General features: G+C 40.2%; 1 protein-coding gene across 2 annotated transcripts in view; it reads left to right on the forward strand.

Moving 5' to 3' along the window:
• Positions 1-21,072, forward strand: part of MAP2K1 (mitogen-activated protein kinase kinase 1) — a 61,497-nt gene that overhangs the window by 11,729 nt on the left and 28,696 nt on the right. Inside the window, exons 2-4 of one of the 2 annotated variants that reach the window (XM_034783518.1) lie at positions 571-597; positions 16,000-16,210; positions 20,163-20,309. In XM_034783518.1, the coding sequence (XP_034639409.1) occupies positions 571-597; positions 16,000-16,210; positions 20,163-20,309 (385 nt within the window). The remainder of the gene's footprint in view (positions 1-570; positions 598-15,999; positions 16,211-20,162; positions 20,310-21,072) is intronic. The other variant, XM_034783519.1, reaches the window with a different exon arrangement.

Genomic DNA, 21,072 nt, shown 5'->3' on the forward strand with positions numbered 1-21,072 from the left:
TCATTTAGAATTTTTGGGGCTCCAAGAACAATACTACCAAACTTGCTTGAACCCAGTTCTCTGCTGATGCATGCTTGCTGCATCTTTCATTTATAGTTTTAGCTTTGCTGCTGCTGTTACTGGTAAACACCCATTTGGAAGACATGGGGAACCGGTGTATACTTGAGTTCCGCCCACTGCAGTTCAAGAAAGTGTCTTCCTGCCCATGCATGAGCCAGGAAGCACAGCTGGCCAGAAGCAAAACAGTGTAACTGACTATACGTTACGTTTATTTGTATACCTGTGATACACACGCTGAAAAAAAAGTGGGAATTTCTATACATGGAAGAGAGAGGTGTTGCTTATAGAGTGGGTACCAAATTTTTGGATATGAATGTCATTGTTTTTTTTTTTTTTTTTTTAAGTCACTCTTTACTGTTGCTAGAAGCAACCCTGGGGATTGCCTGGGATTTATAAGGTTTCCAGACTGTACTGCTGTCAGCCAAAAATTCCTCTCCTAGGAGGAGCAATGGCTGACAACTTCAGGTTCTAACTTGCAGAATTTTCATTTTGTTTCTCCCCCTCCCACAGGTTTTTCTTTGGAGGGAGCAGTCAGCTGTAAGTGTTTTCTAGATGCATATTGTTTTATCATTGGAATGTCATGACCAAATGATTTCTGTTGTGGTAAATGTTCAATAGTATTAGTTCAGACAAATATTGCTTCTGAGGAGACAGTTCATTGGAAGGCACATGCCAGCCGTGCTGCCAGTTACTGCCCACAGGGAATGAACCACTGTTTTGGAGAAGGAAATAATTCACTGCTTAGTAACTCTTCTCAAACATCTGCTAAGGCGGAACCCATTGTTACCCACAGCTATCCAGACAGTCATGCCTGAACAGGAAGAGAGTGAATTGCAATAGATCTTCATCTACTGTCAGCTTAATTTATGATCTTGTGCCTATGTTGAATCAATTCTGAGACATTCCGTCAGGAGAGAGTATGGTGTGATGTCAGTGACCAGATGATACATAGGAAACTAATGTGCAGGAAAGTAGATTATTTTAATTTACCATCTCTGTGGGACTTGGTAGCAGAGAAGCTACAACAATTCTGTCCACCCGATTCTCTATAGAGTAATATCTTTTCTTTTTTCCTTCTTATGGCACTTATTTTTTTTAAAGACCTTACCAGCAGCATTTTTTCCTGGATTTTTTAAGTCTGTTTTGTGCTTCATTGAGAGGGGGAGGGGGTATTGTGAGTCAGCAGTTTTGATTCTCAAATAAAGGCATTTGAGGATAGCTGGATGTGGGATATAAAGTCACAGCAGAGCGGAGGTTCATTTGATTCAATGGCTGAGTCAGCAAGAGCAAGTTGCATAGTTTGTCATAACTATAGACAGACTTGTGAACTTTATATCAAAGGGTTGATTTAATCCCAACAAGCTTTTTAGGGGAGTTTTTTTATTTTTTGTTTTGTTAATTTTATTTCTCTGCTCCTGCTCCATTAAGCTGGCTCCAGGTTGTGACAAAGTTCCTGGTATGTGTGTGTTGCTTCCTTGTCTCCCCATATCTAAGGAATGTGTATGAGATTGTGAGTCATGAATGTCTTACTTCTAATCCTGGCTCTGCCCCAGACTTTGTAGCCTTAAGCAACTCCATTCCATCCATTGTGCCTGCCGTCCTCATCTCTGCTATGAAAATAATATTTACCTACCTGTTGGGGGAGTTGTTCAAAATGTTTTACAAATCAGTTCATCTTCACATGTAAAAGTGCTGTATCATCTAAATATTATTTGTATGTAAAATATATAGTAACCCAACAGAAGGGCTATTGTGTGTATTAATTGTAACTGGTAAGTTGACCACCCATCAACTGGTTACACCAGTGATTCTCAACCTATTTACCATTATGGGCTGCTGCATATGCAGCTCTCTGTGTTATGTGAGCCTCATCCACAGAATAGTTATACTATCTGTAAAAAGAACAGGAGTACTTGTGGCACCTTAGAGACTAACAAATTTATTAGAGCATAAGCTTTCGTGGACTACAGCCCACTTCTTCGGATGCACACCTGAAGTGGGCTGTAGTCCACGAAAGCTTATGATCTAATAAATTTGTTAGTCTCTAAGGTGCCACAAGTACTCCTGTTCTTTTTGCGGATACAGACTAACACGGCTGCTACTCTGAAACCTGTCATTATACTATCTGTATGGCCCTGAGAATGTCACATGGGCTGCAGCTGTGTGATAATTGGGCCACAAGTGGCCCCCGGGCTGTGGGTTGAGAACCACTGGATTACACAATTGTGTTTGCAGTAGCTGGGTGGCGCAGCTTTATAATGTATAAATATATCCACTAAGACTGGGTAAAAGCCATTGGGATATTTTTACATGAGGGATCTGAACCTGGGTATCTGGAGAAGAAATGCTAATGCACTAAATCTAGTGATGTATGTATGAAGGCCCATTCTGCTTTGAAATGAAAATATAGTTCTGCATCACAGAAATAGATTATTGAATACAAAACTGTTTAGGCTCTAAACAAAGGGAAAGAGAGATCAGCTGTTCAGTGAAGGTTATTTAGTTGCTAAAGGATTGGACTGTTACCAGAGTACAGAGGGCTTTATATGTTGTTTGTTGTTAAGGATTAAACTAAATCTTTGGAAAATGGATAAAGTAGCTTGAAAAAATCCCTTGTTTGATTTTTTTTTTTTAATTTTTTTAATTTATTTATTTTGTATAGTGTTTGCTTTTATGTGTATTTGTTGGTAACTTGGAGACTGGGGAAAAAATCAATCTTTTTTTTTTTTTTTTTAATTGGAATTTACCTTGATTACAGGTAGGCATTATTTTTATTTTATTAATGACTAACATCATGTGAAGTGAAATTTTGCTTGTTTTTCAAGACAGTTTAACCAGATTTAAAGCACCCTCAAACTTTAGGGAAATTCAGACCCAGATCTGGATCTCACCTCCATTATAAACTAAATGGTGGATTTTTCTGGTCATGTCAACTGTAAGTTAATATTTACTATTAGTACATCATGCTGTATTGTATACCATGGAAACATTGGACTGTTCTTAGTCACTCTGGATATAGTACTGTAAAAAGTTTGAAAACCTGTAGCTCCCTTGTATTCCATCCTAATGAAAAGTCCCACAGAATGACTGGCAAACCGTAACATGTATTTTTACTGATGAGGGGCAGTGTGTGTATCCAGAAGCATTTCCAAAGAACCCTTTAAACCTATTCAAGGGACACAGGCTGAATGCTTTAAAAAGCATTTCTTACGTGTTTTGGTAATCACTCTGTATTAGAACTGAAATAATTTTGAAAATCTAACATTTGCTTTCTCTGAATGTTTGTCTACGTCATTCAGATCATGTGACTGGCATGCAGAAGTTCTAATTAGATAGATCCACATGTGTTATGGATGCAGAAATTGTTTGTGACATGCAGTTTCTGTCAACTGATTTATATTAGATAGTTACTTGTCAGAAACTGGATCAGAATACATTAAAGATTTTTTTTTATATATAAAAGTTGATTCCAATTGCAACTGAGTAGGAATGAGTGCCACACCGAAGATATGTCTACATGGAAACACACAGGAAAGTAAAAGTGAATCAACTGAAAATGTGAAGTCAGTGCACATAAATTTAAAAATTAGTTTAACCCTAGTTTGCTGTAACTTTGAACTAAGGACATAAATGCCTGTCTAAAGTACATTGAGAGCATCCCCTTGGGGGTTTAATGCATGTACATTGACTTCACACCTTTGATTTGTCTTAACTTTCTTGAATGTCCCTCTGTAGACAACCCTTCACAGTAGTGTACACCTTTGACAATAAGATCATTAGTTTAATTCAAGAAGAGGCTGCAACAACAATAGTTTCCATATACTCTGCACCTTGGGATCAAATTATTTTTCTTCTTGGTATGGTTTTCCAAAGGTGAGACATGGGTAACTGTCACCACTCAAACAAAATCTGTATGAAAGCTGAAGCAAGATTTTTTTTTTTTTTTTTTTTTAAATGGGAAATGTGTAGCTAGCTTGAAGTAGTAACTTTATGGCTTAGCCTATGCTTAAAAGTGAGGTCAACATAACTGTGTCAGTCAAGGGTGTGAAAAATACACACCCCAGAGTGCCACATCTATGCCAACCTAACCGTGGTGTGGATACAGCTATGTCTATGGGAGAATGCTTCCACCAGTGTAGCTACTGTCTCTCAGGAGGTGGTCATACAATGACAAAAAACCCCTTTGTCAGAGTAGACTTTGTCTACGGTGATCTCGCTATGCCAATACAGTCTCCATAGTGTAGACGTACCCTCTATAACAAATCAAACCTTATCTGTTGTCTAAAACATTTGAAACAGTTGTGAATTGTGTGTGAGCTGCCCACAACTGAGTCATTTAACTAAAATTCCAGTCTTAGTTGAGTAAGACCACATCTTGATGATCATATACAATGATAAAATGATTTAGCTAATGCCTTTGGTGCTGAATACTCCATGATTAGCAGCATGTTCAGAACATTCCTCTTCTCTAGGCATGTTTTAATTAAATTTCTAAATTTACCCTTTATAAACCTCAGTTGGTAAGAGGCTAATTGAAACCAGTATTTCACACCACTGTTTAAGTAAGACTGTTGGGATATTTCAGAGAGTCTGGAAAACATGCCATCCTGAGCTCTTGTATGCAGTGTAGTTGTAGCCGTGACAGTCCCAGGATATTAGAGAGACAAGGTGGGTGAGGTAATATCTTTTATTGGACCAACTTCTGTTGGTGAGAGAGACAAGCTTTTGAGCCACACAGAGCTCAAAGTAGGTACTGAAGAAGAACTCTGTGTGGCTTGAAAGCTTCTCTCTCTCACCAACAGAAGTTGGTCCAATAAAAGATGTCACCTCACCCACTTTGTCATTCTGAGCTCTTGACAGTTTTTTCCACTGACCAGCTTTTTTGCACTCTGTAGTCTGCTAGCAGAAAACCACAGGGCCTGATTTTCAGAGGTGCTGAATACCCATAATTCCCATCTACTTCAACTGGAGTGATGGATGCTGAAAACACCTGCAAATCAGACAATTGGATTTTCTGTGCCACTAAGCACTACACTCTTACACGCCAGCTCTTTCCTCATAGAAAGACAGGAGAGTTTACTGTAACTTGAAATCTAGGACAACGGTATTTTAAATTCTGTGACATGCCTGTTTGCCCAAGAGCTATCCCCATCATTAACATCTCGATCTGTATCTCCTGCTCTTATATAGAGAATATATATACAGAGACTAATAGTACAGTGGAAAAACAGGACCTCTGTAAGCACAAATAGATGGTGCTTACAGCCTGCTACTGTAATTTCTGAGAGATGTTTACCTTCTACTGCAGTACTGTTTCTTTTCATCCATTATGTAGGTGTATGCTTCTGTCTACAAGCAAGACCTAAATTATCTGTTTCAAGATTCTTGTTGATTATGATGGGAGAGAATGAATTTCCTTTGTCAGTTATTCCTGAGTTCTTACTGAGTTTTCAGCATCTTTTGTTGTTGTCGTTGTTTTAACCTCTGATTGAAACCCTTGTTTATAGCAAACTTGAGTCTGGTGGTAAGGCCTCCTGTGGAGGTCTTGTTAATTGGGCAGAAGCAACTAATAAAATTGTCTGTTTTTGCACCAATCTTAATCCCCGAGGCTTCCCTTCTTCCTATGATCTGCTCCAGTGTCTGTTTTTGGTTCAGTTCATACATGTTACTGAGACTGCCTGCTTGAAAAGCATATGTTTCAGGTTTTCTGTGACATCAGGAACGCTGTGGCAAAGGAGAAAGAACCAAGAGAAGGATTCTTGGTTTTTCAGTCCAATCTATAAACTTCTTTTGCAGATTTATTTTGTGCTGTTGGTTGCAGAGCCCTTACTCTGCAGGATTTGTGCCAGAGCCCTTCAACTCATCTGGCCACCTCTTTACCTTCCTCGTCTGAAGTTTGTTTTCCAGCTCTTGAAGGTTGAGGACATGGATTGTCAGTCTGGAGAGAGAATATTATACAAAACAAAGTGTGCTTGGCTATATTTTCTTTTATCATTGAAGGTCTGGTTTTTAAGTAGAACTGTCTCCATTTTGGTCCTCATTGATGTTTGTGTCCTGATGATACTAAACCTGAAAATTGTATCTTAATCCATCCCAGAAATGAGGTGATGGCTAACCTGCAGGCAACTCCTGACACTAACCTTTTTTATTTATGGGCTACTCAAGGGCATGTGGGAAATTGAGCAGTTTCTCTGATGACTGACTGCAGTGGCAGCCTCTATATTATGGGCTGATCCTCAGTGGTTAAAATCAGTGTGAGTAGCTCCACTGATTTCAATGGAGCATCTGTTACAAGTTATCTTTTAAGAAGGCTTATGTTTCCACTTGGAAGAAGCAGGAGGAAAATAGTCTGAATCTCTTCTTTTCTTGGCAATATATGAGGACTTCCTCAAGATCCTAACATACTTCTGGCTTCTTGTCTAATCTTAGTCTGCATTGCTTCTTGGGTAGGTGGCAATGGGAGAGTGTTGGAGGAAGATCTGAACCAGGCATTAAAGACTACTTCTGAGTGGATACATTCTTCTCGCATTCTTCCTAGCTGCTGGACAGGTGTTCAGTAATTTGGCATATGCTGAACTACTGTTTTGGGGGAAGCTGTTAAAATAAATACATATTTATGCTGTGGTAGAATTTCTAGAAATGGCTCCTCTGGTTCATCCTCATCAACCCTCAAGGCCTCAGAGAAATTCAGACCAAAGGAAAATGTAACATCTTCTATCATCTTGGGCACGTCACACCATCATCTTTGCCTCAGTTTCTCCATAGGTAGAATGGAATAATGATACTTGCCTTCTGTTCTATAGTTCATTGAGTGATGTGGATCTGATGTGGTATAGTAGATCTTATTATTGTTTATTTTTTCTGATCCTAAATGTCAGAACATGATTTAGCCTTTATAGAATGTAGTGAGAAAAGGAATTGTGCCATTTAATTGGTTGCTATCAATTACCATATCTTCACTGGATGTAGGATAGAACTTGATGAATTTTCTACTCTGTCCCCCCAAAAAGCATTCTTTTAAGCTTCGCTGTGCTCTTTGTATGAAAGAATGGAGCAACCAGATGCATAGGAAGGGAACGGGTTGTGTCCAGGCATGTGATAAGTTTGCAGTCCTGTCTGTTTTTGCAACAGAAATACTGCACAATAGTTTTTGCAAAGTGATAGAGGAGTTTTGTTTCAGTGGAACTACTCATGGAGTAAAATACTACTCTGTGTTAGTTAAGGTCGGAGAATCTGGACCTTAGATCGCTATTCAAGAAAGATGTGAAGCACAAGCTAGTCACATTCAATCAACACCTAACATAGAAGTCAGTGAGACAGAAGCACATATTGCAGGGCTTTGCTGAACTGGGGCTTATATATGCCAACACATATGAAGAAACTCCTATTTGGATTTTTTTCTTTCATCTCTATTAAATAGACGGACAGGTAAAGTTAATGCATTGGTGCCAAATACAGGTTGTCCAGTCATTGTGAGCATTAATTTTGAAATCAAATCTATTGTAAAAATGGAAAGTAGATTATATTGAAAATTGACAGAATGTACAGAAATTATTACTGTTTTTGTGGCAAAGAACAGTGTCCTTTGCACATTTTGAATGAATTTACATATCTTGGATAAATCTTTGGGGACTGTGTTCTGACTGTCATATTTCTTACGCAGCATTTGAGTTACACCACAAGTAAAGAGAGACTGTTGACACTAGAAGAAGCTTTTGTACTAGCATAAGATATTGCTCTATGCTACCGATTATTCCACAAACCATTTCTTCTGTGAGAAGAAAAATAAATGGGAAATGTATCTTATCACCTAATTTCAGTACAGTCGTGCAGAATAGAAACCACTTTGTCTTTCAAAATGTATAAGATGTCCTCATGATCTTAGTTCAGAATTTTTTTTCAGTCACTGATTGCGGTGGTTGATGCAAATCATGTAGAGCACTGCCTACTTTCTTTTTAAAGTTGACAGGTGTGTAGGCGCTTGGAAAAGCGTTACTGGCTCTGCTCCAGAAAACAGCCCCCAGTAGATCTGAAGGATACTGTACCTTCTTGTGCAGACACAGAATCACCTCTTTTTGAATAGATTGTAAAAAATACACACACCTAAAATTAATAAAAATCAGCAACTCATAACAAATATTTGAAGTATTCAGGCACAAAGATTTACAGATAACTTATTACCTCAAAAAGTATTTTAAACGAGTATTAACGTGGCATATTATTAATTATTCTGTCACAGATGTGAATCCAAAATGATCTTACCCTCTTTTAAAATGTAAATAGAAATATATTTGGTCTAATGGGGTTGGCATTATTGCTAGTGTGCTTTGAAAATGAAGAGTTCTTTTCTGCGTCTCTGGGGCTAGATTGTGACATTACCATCTAAGCACAGAGTAAGCGGCAGCAGTCTCCTTTCCAGTTTCCCAGCTGCTCCAAGGAGGGAGCATGCTGCTCCACGTTTCAAGGGACGCTGTCTAGATTGATGGGCCTTAAAAGGGACCTAGCAACCTAGCCTAAGTGGTAGCATCTGGATGACATTTTGCCCCTTCAGGAGTCCATGGGTGAGATTATGTACTGCTCCTTTAGAAGGCCCAGCTCTGTCCCCAGGGACAAGTAGGTACTAAAGTGGATTTTAGCCAGCTGTTCACCCTTCAGATTCTGGACTGCTCAAGGGGCCCTTTGTCTAATTTAGTTGGCTCTTGGAGCCTAAGTTATGGTAGCCTTTCTGGGCTTCCCTATGGGCAGCAGCACTGGTTAGATTCTCCACTGTTGGCATTCTGTTTCTGTTGGCTCTGACACACTCCTTCTGATTCCAGCCATGCTCCTGGTATACCCTCTGTGCCGTGATTGTGAGAGTGACAGCCCTGGCCAGAACAGGGGCTTTTACCTGTTATAAAGGGGCCAGCGCAAGATTATGAACCTCTCCCCATGTATGGCAATATTATTGATTGATTGCTGGGAAGCTGATCTCTGCTACTACTCACACAAAATCTGAAAAAGTAGCCCCAGTTACTTACTTTGCAAGAAAATCCTGCCTTTCAATTGGTCCACCTGCATATGCCTAAATTTAACTTAGACCTATGCACAGCACATTTGTTCTGGTTTGACTTTATTGCAGTGAATTGCTTAGAAATGCAAAAGCAGAATTGTGAAATTATTGCAGTTACAGAAATGTCCCTTGTGCAAGAGGCGGAGAATTAAGTCTGCCATGTTGTCTGAGGGCAGGAGGGAAGAGGGAATGCAACATACCCCAAGAGATCTATGACTCGGCAGGATGGGAACAGAGCCAGCACCCAACCCTGTAAACCTAATACTTTGACACTGGTGCTGCATTTTCTTTAAAAAGACATACGTTCTGCTGCTTAGTTGTGTGTGTGTGTGTGTTTCTCCCCTTCTTTCCCCCTCCCCTCCCCCCCCCATTGCCCCAGAAGGCATACTGTAGGCTTAGTCCCTCCAGCCTGACTGGTCAGGCACGGCACTTTCTAGTGAGGCTCTGGCTGAGTTAGCTGTGCACCTTATATATATTGGTTACTACTAGCTAGCTGATAATGTATTTATTGTATGTTCTATCCTATGTAGAATTATAGGGTGCCTTTAACAAATGGAGAGACCTTACTACTGCTCTGTTTAGATGATCATGGCTACAAAAGCTGGACTCGTTCACTACTGCAGTGTCTAATACAGGGGTAGGCAACCTATGGCACGGGTGCCGAAGACGGCACGCGAGCTGATTTTCAGTGGCACTTGCACTGCCCGGGTCCTGGCCACCGGTCCGTGGGGCTCTGCATTTTAATTTCCTTTAATTTTAAAGGAAGCTTCTTAAACATTTTAAAAACCTTATTTACTTTACATACAACAATAGTTTAGTTATATATTATAGACGTCTAGAAAGAGACCTTCCAAAAACGTTAAAATGTATGACTGGCACACGAAACCTTAAATCAGAGTGAATAAATGAATACTCGGCACACCACTTCTGAAAAGTTGCCAACCCCTGGTCTAATATCTGTGCTTGTGTTGGAAAGTGATAGAAATGAATGGAAATGGTACCACCTGTTGATTTAAACTAATACTTGGAATACTGAAACAGTGGATGGGTTGATTATTTCTTGCTTTGATGGAACTCTGGCAAAGGCATAGCTTTTTGACAGTAAAAAACTGACTCCAAGACCGCATACAGCAATGGTGATGAATTTTAATAGGTAGTTTGTCTTTGAATAAGAGTTTTATGTAAAGATACAGTATCTACCAGAGTGTCTTCTGCACCCAGACTTTTTCACGCTCAATTACTACCTTTTCCAGCTGATCAAGCTGCCTTAATGTTTCTCAGAGTGCATTAGTCTTGAAGATACTGGTTTATGAATTCCCCATAATCTTCCTCTGTTTGTTTCGTAAAATTTCATATGCAAGGCCCTGGGATGACATATCTAAAGAAATTTGGGGATCTATAGGACTTTCTCCCTTCCTCTTGTTCCATATTCCTTACTCTACAACTTGGCTCTTACAGGGAATTTCACCTGGTAAGGACCAAAAGAATAGAGATTTCCCTCTGCTCTTTCCAGACTTGTGAGTTCCCTGGGTTAGTTCAGATTCCCCACCTTTGAGAACTTAACTACCAATGTGTTGTTGCTAGAGATTTGTTTGTTGTGCAGATCGTCCCTTCCCTGACAAACTGAAATGTTGTTGTTGTTTTTTTATCTGTGGCAATTGATAAGGATATTCCATATGAGCAATATGGCAGCTTTAAGAGTTGCAAAGAGAAAATGCTGAATGAGTTGGAATTTTTCTCTTCCTCAAAAAGGATATCGAAATGTGGTCTGGCATCCTGTCTATATGAGTCTGGTTTCTTGGTCCTTCCAGTTGTATATTTCTACCACTGAGAGACAATCTCTTGTTTCCTCTGACTGGCCTTCAAGAGGGTGCAATAGCGCCTTAAAGGGAAGCTTTGTAGCAAGCCTTTTGTTAGCAAATGTAACAGCCCCCCTCAAGACTACTTGCAAATAAAGACATGGATTTTGGCGTGCCCCCCTTCCCAGTAGTCAACAGCATACAGACCAGATTTTCTAGAGTTATTATTATCCCCCATTCAGGCCAGACTTTCAGAAGACCTCAATCCCCATTTAGGCACCAAAATCGGTGGCCAGAGCTGAACATGGTGAGTGCTGAACGCTCTGTTATTTAGGCATATGCTTTTCAAAAGTGCCTAAGTGACTTAGGAGCACAAGTCCATTGAATTTCAATGAGACTTGTCCTTCTAAGCAACTTGAGTGCTTTTAAAAATCCTGCCCTAGGTGCCTAAATAGGATCTGAGCTCTTTTTTGAAAGAGGCCCCAATTATGGTGTCTGAGCACTTGTACATCTGTCTTTGAGCTCTTTTGAAAATCTGGCCCTTTGTGTTAGACCCAGGACAATGTGTCTTCTGCATAGAAATCATGTTAGACAAAAATGGTTCTTTAGTTTAATACACCTTAATGGACCATGTGTTCTTGATCATCACAGGCCCTATTTAATGCAAAGAAATAAATAGCTGAAAAGGACCCTGTGAAGGAGTTCAGTTTTAATTGGAGCATACTGAAGCTCTGGAAAGGTGCTCCAGTTAGCCATAGGGAGACATTTTAAAGGATGCACAATTTGGATGTGTGACACAAAGAATATCAAGTAAAAAGCAACAGCGGGTCCTGTGGCACCTTTAAGACAACAGAAGTATTGGAGCATAAGCTTTCGTGGGTGAATGCCCACTTCATCAGACGTCTGATAAAGTGGGCATTCACCTACGAAAGCTTATGTTCCAATACTTCTGTTAGTTTTAAAGGTGCCACAGGACTCTCAGTCTGAATCTGTAAAAAGCAACAAACACGGCTACCCCTCTGATACAAAGAATATCAAGAATCTTTCCCTCTCTTCATCCTCCTGTAATTTTATAGCTTTCCTATAAAGCATATAGGGCTGTACTTCCAAAGTGTATTTATCTGTCTTTGCAAAAAGAACAGGAGTACTTGTGGCACCTTAGAGACTAACAAATTTATTAGAGCATAAGCTTTCGTGGGCTTCAGCCCACGCATCCGAAGAAGTGGGCTGTAGCTCACAAAAGCTTGTGCTTTAATAAATCTGTTAGTCTCTAAGGTGCCACAAGTACTCCTGTTCTTTTTGCGGATACAGACTAACACGGCTGCTACTCTGAAACCTGAAATTTATCTGTCTTTGTATCTCTTTATTAAACAATATGTTCAACATTGGTTAGGAAAGTGCATGGAATGTTTGTTTAGTTCTCCTTCAGTGACCAGGTAGGTGAAGTAATATTTTTTATTGGACCAACTTCTGTTGGTGAGAGAGACAAGCTTTCAAGCTACACAGAGTGCTTCTTCAGGTCTGGGAAAGGCACTCCGAGTGCCACAGCTAAATACAAGATCGAACAGATAGTTTAGCATAAGTAGTTAGCTCATATGCTAAGGGACCATTCAAGATGAAGTGGCCCATGACGAATGGACAATCTAGTCTCTTACTGGCGAGCTGTGAGTGTAGTACATGGCCATTTGATTAAACTATAACCTGCTGAAGACTTCAGCTGACATGGTACACTCTCTGACTTAGTAAATGGACATAAGGTGAGTGGGTCTGTCAGCATGTGCTCTTTGAAAACATGAGCTGCTTATTCTCATCTGTCAGCAAACTTCCGGTGCAGGGTTTAGAATTTGCTTGCATCAATGCTCAAGAGTTTACTGTAACATAATAAAGGATACTTAACTCCTGTTAATCATTGCCTGCTCTTATTTTTATCATGTAATTATCACAGTAAGAAAAGAGACGGAGGACAGCTGCATTCCCCCAAATACATATTTTACTTCATCCGATGCTAAGTTATTTTTTCACTGGGCGTATTTGAGAAAATTCTAGTGACTAGTTTGCTTTTTGTCTTAGGGTTGGGAAGTTAGATGAGAAAAAGTACCCCTCTTTCTTTACAGTTCAGCTTTATAACAGTGTCTGTCTGCCGGACTCCTTTAGCTATTGAGCTTTTCTACATGGAAAAATGTTTTATTACAGCTATGTTGAAATAACTGTTCCATTATAGTGATGCTGGTGTAAGTCCCTGTGTTGACACTTGATTCTGGTATAACTACTCTGCTCCCAAATTATTCTGTTAATATCTGAATAAAATCACTCTGATCCCAGAATAAAGTGTCCATACAGGGACTTAGAACTGGTATTACTATAGTGCAGAAAAATGATCAGAGTATAGTTTATACCAGGAAATTTTCCCACGTAGACTAGTTCACATGTAAAGTTAGCCTTACAAAATTACACTTGTCCAGGGTGAGTAGATCGGGCATTTTTTTATTAATAAGTGAGTAAAATATTATATTTCTACTCATCCGCTTGGTAAGGGTGAATGAGCTGATCTTGTGCCTGGGCTAGTAAATCTTCAGCATTATTGCAATGAGAATAGGCTTCAGTATTGGAGAAATAGACCTCAGGAATTCTCATACTCTGTATACAACTTGCTTAATAAAGTGATAATGCTTAGAAAGAACTAAGTTAACCTTAATTGTGCCTTGTCTAACTCAACCGTTCAGACTTTTAACTGATCTAGGAGTAGGGTGGCGTACAAACTCTAATAGTGATCATATTCAGGGAAAGGGCTGTTAATAATGTCTAGTTTTTTTTGTTGTTGTTTTTTTTTAACCCTTTCATGTTCAGATAGTTGGATTAAGTTTTCTCACAAATGGGCTCTTAATTGAACCTGCTTACCTTTCTTGATGCTAATTCCATGTCTGCTGTGGAAGCTCAAAGAGGGATAACTTCTAATTTTGGGTGCTCTCTTTGGCTCTGAAGGAGCAGTTTAGCGGAAGTGAAGTGAGGGAAGTCACGTGCCTGATACTTTTACCATCCGTTCAGACTTATTGCTATATTAAGATAATTTGTCGCTGCTGTTTAGAGAATCTACCTTGCAGCAATTGAAGTGGTCTGTGTCTGGCTGAGAACTTAGAATGCATCTTCTCTTCCATCATGGTTTTGAAAGTGAATAGTATTTATAAAGTGATGCTTAGAAATGGTTTTTCTGGATATCATCCTTCACTTCTTTAAAATCATCCCTAGAGAAAGTGTTCCTGCTGCATTCTCTAAAGGGCTGTGAGCCAGCTCCTGAAATCCTTACTCTCACAGCACTAAGTTCATTGGGAATGTTGCCTGGGTAAGAGCTTCATGATTTGGCTGAGCAATAATTTGAAGGCTTGTCCCTAGATATTTGCTGCAGCTGCAATTTATTATTGTTGGATTCAGGAATCCGTGTATCTGCCCGGGTTCTTGTTCAGATGTACTGTTTCTTAGACATGACATACTTTTAAGACCTGGAGTTAAATTATGGTTTGTCGTCTTCATGTAGAAGTTGAACGTATTGGCTGCTGTCCTAAATTTAGCTGTCCTTTGAATTGTTTTATTTGGCTCTTCTTTATTTTTCTACTACTATTAAATCAAGCTTTCTGGTTGGCATGTTATTGACTAGAAGAAGTAATGAACTTGAAACCTTTTTGACTGGTTATTATTGAATCAGTTTATTTTATCCCCGCAGTGGCTATTTTATGTATGTATTTTCTGTTTGTGCATGATTGGAATGGCTTAATTGCTTTATTCTATTGGCTATGCTTTAGTTGCTCCTGTTCTCTGCCTGTGGTACACAACAATTTAGTCTCCGGAGGATTATAATACTTTGGTGTAATACTGGTTGTTGGGGGTTGATGTGTGAGTACTAGGTGGTCTTGGTGGCCTGTGACATACAGGAGGTCAGACGAGATGATCAGATGGTCCCTTGTGGCCTTAAACTCTCTGACTTGCTTTGTATCACAACGCAAGTGAGAGGTTTTTGAATGGATTGTCAGATCTTTAATCACATGTGAAGATCAGTGTTTAAAACATTTAGACAAACTTTGCAGGACAAACTTTGCAAACTTTGCATATCACCTATTAAAAATCTGAACCCAAAAATAGTTTGTGTGGAGGTGGTGTAATATTAATCAAACCATTAACCAGTACTGCTGAGTCATTGAACCCACTAGGTGGATCAAGGAGTTCCACCAGGCATGAATTTGGTCCAGTGCCTCAAAGAGGAGGGGGATAGATATTATCTAGCTGCTTTTGTATTATTTTGTCTGTACTGAAACTATTTACGTACACCAAGGACCTAGTTGTGTGACTCTTGCTAGTGTGCACGTAAGACGTGATCTGGCAAGATGATGCATGTAAGTGCAAGGATTCAGGGTCTTACTCCAGTAGTCTTTGATTTCAGTGGTGGTATGCCTCTTTCCCCTGCAACATTGCTTAGTCCTGGTCTACATTTAGAAGTTAGATTGATCTGGCTTTGTCATTCAGAGCTGAAAATTTCATGCCCTGACTGCCGTAGTTAGATTGACCTAACCCCCAGTGTAGACATGGATAGGCCGACTGTAGAGTTCTTTCAATGACCTAAGTACCACCTCTCCAGGCTAGTCTATACTAGGCGGGGGTATCGATGTAAGATACGCAACTTCAGCTATGGGAACAGTGTAGCTGAAGTCGACGTAACTTATTTCGACTTATCTCCCGTCCTCACGGCGCGGGATCGACGGCTGCGGCTCCCCCGTCGACTCCGCTACCGCTGCTCGCCCTGGTGGAGTTCCGGAGTTGACGGGAGCGCGTTCGGGGATCGATATATCGCGTCTAGACGAGATGCGATATATCAATCCCCGATAGATCGATCGCTACCCGCCGATCCTGCGGGTCGTCTGGACGTACCCTTGGAAAGGGGGATTAACTGCATTGATGCAAAAACCCCCTTTTGTTGATGTTGGAAGTGTCTATACAACGGTGCTGCAGTGCTATATCTGTGCCACTGTAACGGCTGTAGTGTTGACATATCCTTACTGAGCTCAGATAGCTTAATCAAATTATGCTCTCTTTGCTGCATAGGACAAATTTAGAGGCGCTGCAGAAGAAGCTGGAAGAGTTAGAATTGGATGAGCAGCAACGTAAACGTCTTGAAGCTTTCCTTACTCAGAAGCAAAAAGTTGGGGAACTGAAGGATGACGACTTTGAGAAAATCAGTGAACTGGGAGCAGGAAACGGCGGTGTGGTCTTCAAAGTATCTCACAAACCTTCTGGCCTCATTATGGCAAGAAAGGTGAGAACCTCCGTGGCAGCAGGAGCTTTAATGATGCCTTTTCAAAGTTTAGTGCCCATCAAAAAGTGACATTGACACACAGAATATTACCAAAGACCAACTTCCAGGAGAAGTGGAAATGCCTTCTAAAAATAGCAAAGGTCAAATACTTCTTTAGCCTCCATTTCCCCTGTCTGCGAACATGGTATTATGTTCCACGTTGTAGCGATGAAAGGCCAATAATCCCCTCCCTTTTTTGTTAGCAGCTTCTCATATTTTGTAAAGTAGGAGGTATTTTATTTACTGCCAAAAATCTTCTCTCTCTCTCTGACGCAAAATCTAAATACACCGTAGAACCTCACTAATGACTAGGATATCCACAACTAATTACTAAATGTTTTGGATTAGCAAAGCGGCATATCCTGTCCCCTAAGCCAGGCTTGCGTACAGAGGCTTAATACAGTTTACACTGTTGGGGTTGGAGGGGGGGAATTCTCCTCCTCATACCTCTTCCTCCACAGGCTGCTGAGGAGGAGTAGACCTACTCTTTGTCTGCTACTGCACCATCAGGGCTCCTTTGTTGTGGAGCAGGGGGAATGGCCGGTGGAACCACTGTCTCAGCCCCCCTGCCTCCTTCACTGGAATGCAGGAAGAGCCCCTTGTCTGTGTAGTAGGAATACCCTGCCACAGGGAGAGCTCTTTCTGGCGAAGTAAAAAATGTAACTTTATGCATTTGGCAAGTGCCACGTAATTATTTAATATTGCATAGCATGCTACTAAATCATGATTATTAATCATGTTTATTAGAGTAGTGACTAAGGGCCAGCCAAGAATAGGGTCCCACTGTCCTAGGTGCTGCACAAACAGCAGCAGACTGCCCTGGCCCTGAGTAGCTTGCACTCTCAATAGACCACACAGACAGGGGAAAGGGATAAATACACAAGTAGCGTGAACAATGTGATGATGGCGAACATCGTGTTAGTGCCACAACTTATTTATTGTTTGGGATTGTTTTAGTTAGGAGGGGATCAGCTAAATGGCAAGCGGAGGGGAGAATAGGGTAAGAGAGGCAGGTGTGGAATGAAACTGACTGAAGAGACCGTCTTGGCGGGTGGGACGAGGGGGAGCAAACAGCCAATCAGCACAGGGCAGAGGCTATCTGAGAACTTTCTGCAGTTCTCACTGGAATATCCAAGGGTCCAGAGGTCCCTCCTTTGGCTACTTCTGGTTTTACTGGCCAGAGTCTCTGGCTGCCTGTTCTCTGCAGTTTTCCCCCAAGATCATATGGTGGTGTGGGTGGGGGAGTGGAGGCGAGGCATCACTTGGACCCTAGTGCCCCCTAGTGGAGGAGGAGGTCTCCCCTCTACAGTTCTGGGTCCAGGTGATGGTTGGGAGCAGGGGAGGGGATGGGTCCATGATGGTCCAGCTCCATTTCACCCCCTCTACCCAGTCAGCAGTCTGGCAGTTTCTGTAAGAGGAGTAGATTGAAAACTTTCCATCAAAACTCTTTTTCATCTGAAAATTGGGATTTCAATTACGTTAATTTTTTTTCATGAGAAGCGTGCGTTCTGTGGAGTTTTTTTTTTTTTTTTTTTTTTTTACTTTTACTGAAAACCAAAAAAACTTCGATTTTGAAATGCTGCTCTGGTATCTCATGAGAACTGTAGTTCAGATGCATTATGCCCCCATTTTCTGGCCTTGGCTACACTCGGGAATTCACAGCGCTGCCGCGAGTGTAGTCGCGCTGCAAGAGCTCTCTCTCAGCGCTGTATGTACTCCACCTCTCCAAGGGGAGTAGCTTGCAGCGCTGCAGGCTCTGATTACACTCGCGCTTTACAGCACTGCACTCGCTGCGCTCGGGGGGCGGGGGGGGGGGCGTTTTCACAGCCCTGAGCGCAGCAAGTTGCAGCGCTGTACAGCGCCAGTGTAGCCAAGGCCTCTATGTGCTGGGTTCCCTGGCCAGACTACATCTCTCATCAAGCACTGTGGTCAGGAACGTCTATTATGCCCTGCTTTGACTCAGCAAGAGAGGAGGCCATCATAAATCACAGGAGATGTAATTCCGCTCCGGAGCCTGGCCCATAGAAGGGAATGGGGCACAAGGCACCCAAATTATAACGTTTGTAAGGCACCAGGGCAGAATTTCAAAATCAGAGTTTTCAGCTGAAAGTTTTTAGTTTAAATTTTTGGCTCAAAAGTCAAACGTTTCCACAGAAAATTTTCAAGAAAGTGACATTTTCATTTGCATCAAAATTTTCCACAAGGGAAAAAAACATTTTCCAATCAGTTCTCTTTAGTAATATCCATCACTGTAATGTTCTGCTATCAAAGCTGTGGGAATCAAGGCGAGTTGGCCCTTTTTCAGGGTGAGACTTTTGAAGTTCAAAGATCAGTGAGTCTCTTGCACAGAACCAATTTACTTGATTTTTTTTTTTCACCCATTTTATAAAACTTTTAGAGGGAATTTTAGCCTAGTTTGTGTCATTTAACACTTATCGGCTATTCAATCAATTATGTTTGCTTAATTGCTTTCCTTCAATGTGCCCAGTACCATTTTGTTTTCCATAAAGTATTCTCTGAATCTGTACTCTTTCTGAGAGAAATAAAAATCCCTTATTTTGCATTAGGCAAAACATAGTCTAGCTAAGCAGTGTAATTTTATAGCTTCTCTTTAGATATATATATTCATATTGATGAATTTTTTTTTTAAATGCCCAAGGTGTGACTGAATTTTGTTCTTCGCTGAATGTATTTAGGACATGGCTTGCAAGCAGCTGCAGAAAGGCATCTGCCCAGATGTTTGCAAAGCAATTAGGCATTGTGACATATTTTGCTATGTAATTTCATTCATGGATTTTCCTCAGTATACATGGTCTAAATAACTGAAATAGATCCATTAACAGTAAATAGATGGAAGAGGAAAAAAATGCATTGGAACAAAATGTTCGCACTGAAGAACTTCTTGAAAAGATAAGATAAAAATCCCACTCTTGGTAATATAAGTACTATACATCAGATATTCTTTTATGCTATAATTAATGTCTCTCAAGAACTGTGATTGTCTTAGAGCAAAGAGTAACATGTTGCATTTTAACAATTATAGTAGATTATCTTACTTGCCTATCATAATTAGAATTTTAATTTTTATCAAAAGAGCAATTTTCTTGCTACCACTGCAGGTTGGGAAGATTATCTTGCATTTTTGTTTTAATATAGTTGTTTTCTTTTGTATTTTGGGTGTCTTTAAATTGAGGAAGAAAATGTCTTTACACAGTACTCTCATCTGCAATGTTGGGGGCTTACTTGTGTAGTTCTAGAATATCAGAAATGTCCTCCACTTGAAAAATAAATAAATAAAAATCCACACCTTTGGTGCACTCACTGTATAATAAGACTTTTTTATATCTTAGTTGAGGTCTATTGGACGTTGTGTTATTTATATTAAATATAAAATATTAGTTTAAAAAAAAAAAGCATTGTTTAGAATGTTTTAGTTGAAATAGACCATTCCCTAGTGGCCACACACATGCACAGAAAAGTTGCATATTGCAAATTGGATCCTTTTGTTAGTTTCACCAGAAAAGCAAGCTATTAACTGGACACGGAGACTGAGCTGTCCCCTGTCTTCAGACCCTTCCATTCATGTCAAGTTGGAGACATAATGGTGTGGCTCATATGGGGAGCTTTCATTGCTCTATGTGTACTGTATCTATTCTGAGGATAATTAGGACTTCACTCTCCATTGCTATAAATACAGCATCTTTTCATGAGCACTGGAATTCACCTACTGTTGTTTTTGTAAAAGGTACAAATGTGGAACTTCCCCAGTAACAGGTATGCCTACAGTTCTATAGGACGATAATGCTTAGTATTATTATTTCAGTGAGTTAAAATAAATATTGCAGTATCCAAGTCATGTATTTTTCTTTTAAATTGTCACTGAGGGAACAATAACAATTGATTTATTTTACAGTTAATTCACTTAGAGATCAAGCCAGCTATTCGAAACCAGATCATTCGTGAGCTACAAGTTCTACATGAATGTAACTCTCCATACATAGTGGGATTTTATGGAGCTTTTTACAGTGATGGAGAGATCAGCATTTGCATGGAACACATGGTAAGTACATGTCTATCTGTGTGTGTTAATCTAAATTTTGGTATCAAACTCCTGTGAATATAAAATCCAATAGATACCGTATTCTGCATATATTCATAGAACCTCTGTTAACATGACAGCCCTTTATGCATGTATGGCGAGTGGAATATTGGAGTACAGCTCTACCATGCAAATCTGAGGACTTTGGATTTAGCATGGTTATGTTTTTACGCCCTTTCCAGAGACTGATCCTCTGTATCTGTCATAGCCCTACAAAAGTCCCTATTTTCTTCTCCTTTATCCCTAGTCTTTTCGAATCCACATTATAGCGACCATTCTTACAGCCAGTCAACATGCTGTTTAATCAGTCAGAGGCGTTACTGTTGCGGAGTATGAGGGGAAAAATAATCTCCTTTTACAGCAACTGCCAGCATCAGTGTGACCACCAATGTAAAAAGGGCTCAGATGTTTTTACCACTTGAAAACCTGTTCTGAGCTGGGTTTTTTTGACACAAGGTTAAAAATACCTGGACTGTAATGCCAGTGGTGGCTTATCATTGGTGCAGCTGCTGTAAATATAGGTATTTAATTTTTCGAGTGTAGATGCATTCCCTCTGTTCTCTCTGAAATGATATCTGCCCTGCCCATTCTTTCTGAAATCTTAGAGGAATTACAGAGGAAACTAGCAAGACCAGAAGCACCATAAGCAATGGCTGTTTCATACCGACATCATTTTTTTAACTTTTTCATTTTTAATAGAAAAGTACAGATTATTCTAGCCATC

The sequence above is a fragment of the Trachemys scripta genome, chromosome 10 (genome assembly GCF_013100865.1).
Source record: "Trachemys scripta elegans isolate TJP31775 chromosome 10, CAS_Tse_1.0, whole genome shotgun sequence".
Taxonomy (NCBI): Eukaryota; Metazoa; Chordata; order Testudines; family Emydidae; genus Trachemys; species Trachemys scripta.